Consider the following 9,865-nt stretch of genomic DNA (forward strand, 5'->3'; position numbering starts at 1 on the left):
TGCACAAATTATTTTAAAAACTGGCTTGCATGATGGCTGATAGTTTCAGGCATTTTAAAATCCTGGAGGTTTATTCCATGAGCTTATGCGGGGGTGACAAGGCTGGGTTCCTCTTTAGGGAGAGTGCTAGGCACATAATTCAGGAATCAGCTGAATAGGATACAGAGTATGGTCGTGGAAGGAACTCTTCATCCACTTAGCTCAATTCAGAGGTTTTGGGACAAAATAACAAAGAGATTTCTGAGGTCTGGGAGGGCAGACATGCCTGTCTCTCTAGCCCCAGGTGGTTTCCATCTGCAGACATAGGTTGAGGGGCCTCAAAAAGTGTAGGACTAGATAGATGTCTTTGAGACTTCCCCATGACCTTGCCTGACCAGGGTCGTGACATTCTGGGAAACATGACCAGTGGAGCTGAAGATCAGAGCTGTGTCACCACCATGGCCTGAAAGGGTAGATGGGGTTGAGGGACGTTGGAATAAGTGGAGCTGAGTTGTGTGGAAAGAGCTGTGGAGAAAGGGGACACTCAGAGAGTGGGGCTGAGTCTCTGCCCACTTTCCGAGGGTGCAGACCTGAATCCCTGTGTTTACAGGGGCATAAAGAAAACCAGACACCAACACTTAGCTCCTTTAGCCACAGACTTTATTGTTTGAATATTTGCAACTATTATTCTATACACAAATTTTAATTTCTTCCAAACTCTACATTCTATATTGCTAGATCACTTCACTCTCCTTTTTATGCCACATTTTCATGAAGAGGTGTTTCACCAAATCAGTTTGCCTGACTGTATGTTAAAGGATTCTTTTAGAGGCTCCTTCTTCCACATACTCAAGTCATTTTTTTCTGATATAAAATCTAGCTATAGCTCCATTTTCATTTTTAGGATTGCTGCATCCTCAATGTGAGAATTTAATGTTGACTAGGAAATAAGTGACCACTGAAAACTTCCCTTCCTTCAGAACACTGAAGGTGTGATGTACAGTCTGAGCACACATGTACCAGAGAGGTTGCTCTATGAATAAAGAATGTCTCATGACCTTACATTGAATAACTTCTCCAGTATGAATTATTTATAAGTATGCTCTGGTGTTGCTCAGCAAACTTTCGTATGTCTCAAGAGCCTTCATCTTTGTTCTTGATTTAGTGTTTGTTCTTTCGCTGAGTTTCTTGTGCACATCAAGCCTGGTGCTTGGCTGAATGTTTATTTACAGTTATTATAGTCTTAGTGGTTCTCCACTGGGAGTTGGCTCATGTTGACCATAATTATCAAAGGAGAACTAGGGGCTGGTTATCCTCTGCTCAAGCCCTCTGGGACAGGGGTCCCCAACCCCCAGACCATGGACCAGTACTGGTCTGTGGCCTGTTAGGAACTAGGCCGCACAGCAGGAGGTGAGCGGCGGGCAAGCAAGCAAAGGTTCATCTGCTGCCCCCCATAGCTCGCATCACCACCTGAACCATCCCTGTGGCCCCCCATCTGTGGAAAAATTGTCTTCCACGAAAGTGGTTCCTGGTGCCAGAAAGGCTGGGGACCACTGCTCTAGGGTCTTTAGAGTTGGGAGCTGTTGCTAAAAACACCCATACTGTATTTACAGAGTGAGTTCTGCTAAGTTACCTGAGGTCAGGCCAATGACTAAAGGCTTTGCCACAGAGACAGGGCACATATGGATCCACATCCACAGGTGATGCCTGTCTGGACTGAGGAGTGTGATGCCTGAACAAGTGTCCATATTGATTACAGACAGAGTTTCTTTACTGGGTGTGAACCTTGGTGTGGTTAAATGCTAAAGCTATGCTGGTGTTCCATCCACATTCCTCACATGTATGACGCCATGTCATCTCAGGTCAGAACGTCTACTGAGGGCCCTCCTGACTTTCTCTCCAGTGCTGGCTTCCCTCATGTCGTCTAAGGGAAGATTCGTGACTGAAGCATTTCCCACACCACTGACATTCATAGGGCTGCTCTCCAGTGTGGGTTCTCTCATGTCTTCTCAGGTTTGCATGCTGACTGAAAGCATTCCCACACTGCTGACATTTATAGGGTTTCTCCCCTGTGTGGGTCCTTTTGTGCCGAGTCAATTCAGAACTGTGACTGAAGGCCTTCCCACACAGAAGACATATGTGTGGTTTCTCTCCGGTGTGGATTCTCTTGTGCTGACTAAGTCCAGAGCTCTGACTAAAGGCTTTCCCACACTGATGACATTCATAGTGCTTCTCTATGGAATGGATTTTCTTATGTTTTCTAAGGTAAGAGATTTGATTAAAACTTTTCTCACATAGATGGCATTTATATGGCTTCTCTCCTGTGTGAATTTTCTCATGTTCTTTCAGGTAGGAACTTTGACTGAAGACTTTCCCACACACATGACATTTATATGGTTACTCTCCAGTGTGGATCCGCTTGTGATTTCTAAGGTTAGAACTTTGAAAAAAGCCACTTCCACAGAGATGACATTTATATGGTTTCTCTCCAGTATGAATCATCTTGTGTCGTCTGAGGCTAGAGGAATTACTCAAGGCTTTCCCACAGAAAGGACATTCAAACGATTTAGCTCTAGTGTGAATGTGATCCTGTCCATCAAGGAATGACCCTTGACTAAGTGATTTTCCATGCTGTTTGCTGACATTACTTTTCCTTCTTAAGGGAATTGGTGAATGTTGAGGTGAAGATCTAGGAGTAAATTCATCACTCAAATCAGTCCATCCAACAGGATCCCCTTGCGTGTGAGAAACCTGTTATGGGAAGGAGATATGAGGCTGTTACTGGTTCACCCACATCCATGCAGACACTCATGCCTCTACATTTACACCCTAGAGCATCAGTTGTTAATAGTCTCCTGTTAAAATGTTTCCAGTGTCAGTTGCATACACATGTTGTGTTACTCCCCTGCAGGCACAAACATTCTCTTTTAGTGTTTCCCAACCCAGATATCAGATTAATTTTGAAGATTTCAGTGTGTTTTAGAGACTATGAGATGAGCAATGTTAGTGCAACTGACTTTTTTTCTTAGGTTTCATGCTGCGGTTTTGAGCTCATATTAATTTCTTAACTGATTATAGCCTATCCAAAAATTCTCCCAGAAAGGGCTCAATCTCAGCTTAATTACATACCAGCAATTGTGCTCAATTACCAACTTATCTCACTGCCAGGTCCTTCATTTGGATGACTGGTGTTCCACCCATGAAACTTACCATTGGCATGGTGGCAGATATGTGCTTCCTGTAGAGACTTTGCATGAATATAATTTCTTGTTGTCTAAGCGGACTTTCACCATCTAAAGAAATGGAAAAAATATAGATTTTAGAATGGCATTAGGGAAATAGAAATGTAAACAAATACCAAGGTCCATGTGAGTATCTTTCAAATGTTGGCACTTAGTTGGAGAAACAATGTATAATAAAGAAATACTCAAGGTAGTAGAAATACTTTAAAAGTCATTGTCTATTAGAAAAAAAGAGGATTAAAATATAAAAATGTAACGTGGTGGAAAGACATTGGGTCAGCAAATGATGGAAAACACATTAAATGGGGTGATCAGGAAAAGAATCACTATGTGAAAGTTTAACTGCAGTGAGTCCACAAGCACCCTTTTCCCTAAAGAATTGAAAATGGCAGGAAGTAATATGAATTGTGATTGGTAGATGCAAAGAATGATAACAACATGAAGAATTTCAGCCCAATGTCCTCACTTCCAGTTTAGAACATATCGCTCACTTCATAAAACTTTCATTTGGTGTTTCCAAGGACTTAACACACTGACTGAAACTCTTTTTCAGTGAAGCACAGGCCCCTGATTCTTACCTGGACTCTGGCCTTGGAGGCATCCTGTTGCTTCACTCCACAGCTCTTTTCCTTGTTCGAGCTGGGAAATCACATCTGATTTGCTGATCTGATACCCTGTTTGATATGAAAAAGAAAAAAAGTGTTGGATTTTGAGTCTGGGCTAATTACCCTTTGCTGTGCTCAAGTCCAGGGTAAGGGCAAGAGGAAAATACAAAGATAATTGAAGGTCAGTGCCGGCAACAACATCTTCAACAGACAAAACAGTGAAGGTCCTTCAGCAGACCAGGAGGAAATCCAGAGCAGCAGCAAACACAGTGAGGCCCTCTAGCGGCTGATGCCTGTGCACAAGTTCAAAGAGAGATTACAGAATCCTCAGTGTTTTCCAAATGGGAAAGATTAAAAGACTCTACAGTAGGCTGAATATCACTTTCAAACAGGAGCCAGTAAGGATACGCCTTACAGGAATCATCAAAATTATGTCATATACACGACTCTGGTCTCAAGCCTTCATGGAGTGACTAGAACAGAAGAATCATTTTTAAAATATTTGATCCATTTACTTATGCATTAAAATGTCCATTGAATCCCCAGTTCTGTTCTGAGTGTAAACACTGAGTAGCCACAGAGATATGAAATGTGGCCAAGATTACTTTCCAGTGTAGTAATGCAAAGTGCCATGAAAAGAAACATCTTCGTTTTAAGTAGTTTTGAGGACTATCAAAGAAGCAGGAAGGACTTGGAGTGGGACACGGGGAAGCTGATCTAAATGCCTGTTCGGTGAGTGAATGAATGCCGTGAACACACGTGCACGTACATCCGTGTTGACAGACTCACCTACGGAGACCAGGTGGGTGATATTTTCCAGCATCACGTTTCTGAACAGGGTTTTCTGGGATGTGTCCAGCAGGGCCCACTCTTCCTGGGTGAAGTTGATCGCTACATCTTCCAACGTCACTGATTCCTAAAACATCAGGGATGTTCTGGTTTAGACAGAGCAGTCCCTACCACTGTCCAGGGTGGGAGGGTTGAGATGAGGAGGTGATGGGATCTGGGTGGATAAAGGATCACGCTCTGTGTGGGGTTCCCCTCGGTTCTCTGCCAGCGCTGAGCTGGTGTCTGCCTTTCAGGTACATTCACGGACACCTACACACTCTGACGTCACGAAGCTTTATTTTACAGAAATATCACTTGAAGTGTGTTATAATACATTGTAGAAGTTTTTCAATAACCTGGAAATTAGGACTTCCAGACAGTTGATAATAAAAGATTCACTTGTATATTCATAACTCAATCTCCCTTCCTTATTAATTTCAAGGAATTCTACAGATTCATGACAAGACAAGCAATAACCATGATGGGCTACTTTGAAAACATGACTATTGGCTTAAATTATGTCCCTAGAGGAATCTTTGATTCTCCAAAAAGAAACTGCTTTCATTACTTGTTATGAGTGTTGAAATCATCAAATATATAATTGTATTAAGTGTTTACGTTCTAGCAAACCTACGCTAAATACAAAACACTATTCTACTAATCACGCAATTGTCAGAGGATCATGAAGAAATGCCTAACATTCCTCAGAACTGAGCAAGGTTCATACAGAACTTGGTACCAGGAGGTGTTCTCTCTCTTAACACTACAGGACTCAGGTGTTCATAACAAACTTTGAGGTCAGATGGTTCAGCAGAATAAGCCGGGGACTCGGGTGGCTGGAGTGAAGGACAGACCTAGCCTGACCATCGCTGTGGCGTGAGGACTCCCACTCAAGATTTTCAGGGACCTTGACCTTAGTTATCACTGTTTATCTTGTAATTTAATCTCATCTCCATGCTGAGGGATGAAAGAAGCCTAGTGATTGGTTTTGTTTTCTCCAATTTTTCAAAAATCTTTGAGAGAACCTAATTTTATTCTACCTACTGTACTGTTTCTCCTTTCTGTGCAGCACAGTTAAGAAAGTACTCCTCCCTACACATTCCTCCCAGTTATCGAATATGAATAAAAGTTTAATTACTAAGAGGTGGAAGGTGTGAATGAGGGAACGATTGCTAATGGCACTCGGGGTGTAGCTTCAGGAGAAGGAGGCGTCGCTACTCACCAGAGGCTCCATTGTCAACAACTCAGTCGCCAGGAGTCTTTCTCGGGATTTCACTCACAGCCAATCCAAGCACTGAGCACGCAAATCTGAGGATGGAGAAGAAGCCATGAGACTCCAGTCCTGTGCACAACTTCCAGACCCACCTGAAATGGAGCCCCCCACCTCCACCTGGCTGTGACCCCAGCCCAGCAAACGGAAACCAGTGGTGCCTCCTAAGAACAGGTGCAGTCTCTCCTCTCCCAGATCCCATGGGAGAAGCTAGAGCTGTGGTTGCTAAGACAGAAAGTCAAAGTTCAGAGAGCTTGCATATAAGAATGTGCTAAGCATTGACTTTGTGTGTTCCGCAGCCTAGGGCATCCAGAAGCGTTCAATGTCCTCCTTGATTCAAACCCTCGGGAACCCTGACTCATGCCGGAGTAGAGTTTGGTTTCCTCCTGTAGGAAACACTGGAAATCCCCAGATCATTCTCTTCCCTTATGCACCCACAGTGGTCCTCCAACACCCCTGGCAGCCCGCTGGAACCTCACTGCCTTCCAGTTCTCCCTCAACCCTGACTTTTAGTTGTGTCCCCCATCTACGTGGATATTAATCAGCCAAGGGCCTATTTCAGGATGCAGTTAAACCAAGGACTTGTTCCACTTGGAGGAACCGTGGCACCCGCCCTTCCGGTCTCGTCCTTAACATCCGCTGCTCCAGAAGGAAGCAGGGGTACACGAGTCATAGTGTTCCGGTCGTGGACTCTCTCAACCCTCTGTGTCAAGGATGCTCAGAAATATAAAATGACTGAGGTTTTGGAGGAAATTGGTTTATTTACCAATTTACAAATGACACACAGAGGTTCCAAAAACTTGAGTATATGACAGAGTTACACATCCAGAAGAAGGATCAGCTGTCATTTAATTTTGCTCAGCCTGTGTCCTGTGCTCAAATTCCTTTAGGGTAACAAAGATCACCTAGGTTTTACCTGTAATACGACCTCTAACATTAGTCATCAGAAGAAGCTCCCTGTTATTTCTCTCTTCATGTTTATCACCCAGATATAGGGGAAACCTCTCCATATAGCTACACTCAATCCCCTCATTACATCCTATCTTGAAATAGAAATCTCTTCTAAAGATATTTGCTGTCAAGTTCCTTCTCTCCTGTCCTCCCTCCACAATCAAAGTGAAAGTGCATTTTGTATCGAAAAAAAAGAGAAGCCCTGGATTAATGCCAGCATCTGCTAACTGTGGATAAACACACTCAAGAAAAAGCGTTTAGTGATTGTATTATCCACACCACCTAGGAAAATCCAAGGTGAGAGGGACTATCTAGGAAAACCAATCAAGACTTGGCCATGGATTATACCTTTGGTTTTGACTTCAAGACAAATTTCAGAGGGAAATGAAACTTTCTCTTTCACTCTTAGAATGTTTCTTCTATTGATAATAGGAATACGTAAATCCCTGTGATATCCAGGGAAACCCCAGGCATATGCAAAAGAGCCGCCTTGCATCTAGAAGGTGGAACCTAGGCGACCCTGGCCATGTCCAGATTACAAGTTATGGGAATCAAAGGAGGTTAACATCTATTAATTTAGGGGAAGAATTAAATATCTCAAGAGATTTATTTTACCTTGAGATAATTATTTCAACATAAAAATCTATCCCAAGACACATAAGAAATGAAATGAAAATCACTTGATGAAACCCATAAAAGGAAATTAATTCAGAGAAGCAGAAAATGAAGTATTTAGAAACAAATTAGTAAAAATATCAGATGTAGATCAACAGCCAATAGAACTTTCCAAGATGAAGAACATGCGCTATATATGCAATGTATGATACAGAAACTGCCACACACATGTGGTGACAGAACACTTGAAATCTGGCTGGCGTTATATGAAGTTTAGCTATTTAATTTCATTAACTTGAATGTTCTAGCCACATGCAGCTGGTCGTCACTGTATTGGGAGAGCACAAGGCTACAATCTTAGGTTAGGCAGTTAAAATAACTAAATACATTCAAGACAACAGTGTTAGAGTTGAAAAAAGGGACATGTACAGTCAAGAGTAGGAAATGATGGTGGCAAGATACATGTTGACACAATATGATTCAGAGACCATAAGAGGCTGCTTTGATAGGGCAAAAGTGTAAAGACAGATAGGACTTACAACATTTTCATGGAATGAAGTCAAGGCACATCTCACAGTCTGGAGGACTCACCAAAACCCCAAATTGGAGGAGCTGGTGAAGCCAAATGGATTCTGAGGCAAGTACCAGAGCAAGCAGCCAATTTCTCTTCCTCCAAAGCCCCAAACTGTCCAGCTTCTTCTTCTCTGGACAAATGCATCCCTTTGCCTGTCTGACTTTCCTTTAAACCTGGATAACAGTTTATAACCCAATCTGGGCTACATTCCAGGATCCACCCTCTCAGAAGGTTACCGACCCTAATAGGGTTTCAGGCTGTGAGCCACACCCTGCTCAATTTGATTGGATTTTCCAGACTAATAGGAAATTGTAATCCTCACACAGTGCTGGAGAGCAAAGATGTACGGTCGTGTCCAGGGATAGTGAGAAGATCCATTCATTCCCTTCTTCATCCGTAAACACTGTCGAGTGCATTCTCTATACTGGGAACCATTCTATGTCTTCAGAATAACAGGGCATCAGACACACGGGGAATCTGTGGAAATGAAGCTGGGATTCCCTGGGAGAAATACAGAATTAAAAATAAAATGCAAGATGAGAAACTGTGAAAACGTGAAATATAAATAATGAGGTGACAAAATAAGATACATTGCTGGGATACAGAACATGACTCTTAAGGCACTGGCCACATAGTACTTTGAAGAACATGTTAAGAATCTATTAACTATGCAAAGAAAATGAGAAGACAATTTTATACTTTAGTTCTTGGTTAGTGGGGAAATCCATACAAATGTTCCTGCATAGTAAACTACTGTAAATAATTTTCCTGCCATGTCATTCGGAATCTATTTATACATTTTAGTGGAAATCTTATGGGTGTGGAGATGGCTCTTTAAGCTTAAAATTCCTGGTTCCTAAATGGAAAAATTAAACCAGGGGACATGGTGAGTATTTCATTGTATCTGAGGACATTTTGCTTGTATCATACAATGCCTGGCAATCCTATTATCTCATGTATTTCAATTCCATCTCCCATACACATTAAAGAGTATTTCACCTGAAACAAACATATTAAGGTAAATGAGCTATACTTCAATTTTTAAAAAAAATATTTTAAACCTTCGCCATTACCCCTCAATCTCCAAGGACTCATCCTTTTCTCTTACAGTCATCAGATTATGTGAAACCTATTTCCCAAATGAAACTGATATTTTGGATGTAGATACTGTCCACTCTGTTACTGTCATTCACTACTTATCCCATCTTCCACCTAAAAGGAAGGGAATTGCCTTTCCTCTCAGCTCGGAAATTTACTTCTACATTCGTGTTCTTTCCTATTCTCTCCTGCCACGTCAGAATGTATGTTATAATTTAAATAGAATTCACTTTATTTTTCACATTGGTTGATTAAAAATATTATAATAGTTTCTGTAAGGTCGGATCTTAACAAACGGCACCGCGAAACAGAGGAAAGCTTCAAGTGAGCTTTATTAGGGAGCGCTCCCGGGCGAGGTTCACTGGTCTGAGAGAAAGGGGCCAGAGAAGGCGCACCCGGGCGAGGGTTGGGCAAGATGTTATAGGGGAAGAAGGGAGAGGGGTGTGGTGAATCTGGGAGGGCGCAGGGTATTCCTTAATTTGGTGGTCTCTTCGGGTATCCTGGCAATATCCGGTGCCGGTTGCATCAGTCTTGGGACCGTTAGTCCCGCCCCTCGAAAGGAGGGAAGGCTGGGCCGGGTGCAAAGTCCCCAGGTCAGTTCCTGGAACTGGGTGGTCCGGAGAGTTTCGGTCTGATGCAACCTGTGAGTTTGATCGTGTTCCCCTGCCTCGGGCCAGCTGGCCTTACATCCCGACATCTTTGG

General features: G+C 42.6%; 1 protein-coding gene across 1 annotated transcript; it reads right to left on the bottom strand.

Moving 5' to 3' along the window:
- Window positions 1-1,851: 1,851 nt before the first annotated feature.
- LOC116746885 (zinc finger protein 596-like) lies at window positions 1,852-5,888 on the bottom strand. The gene is given in 4 exon segments (XM_032618654.1): window positions 1,852-2,549; window positions 3,800-3,895; window positions 4,616-4,742; window positions 5,877-5,888. Coding segments are annotated over 4 exon segments (933 nt in total).
- Between the last annotated feature and the right edge of the window lie 3,977 nt (window positions 5,889-9,865).

This window comes from Phocoena sinus, chromosome 21 (assembly GCF_008692025.1).
Source record: "Phocoena sinus isolate mPhoSin1 chromosome 21, mPhoSin1.pri, whole genome shotgun sequence".
Classification (NCBI taxonomy): Eukaryota; Metazoa; Chordata; class Mammalia; order Artiodactyla; family Phocoenidae; genus Phocoena; species Phocoena sinus.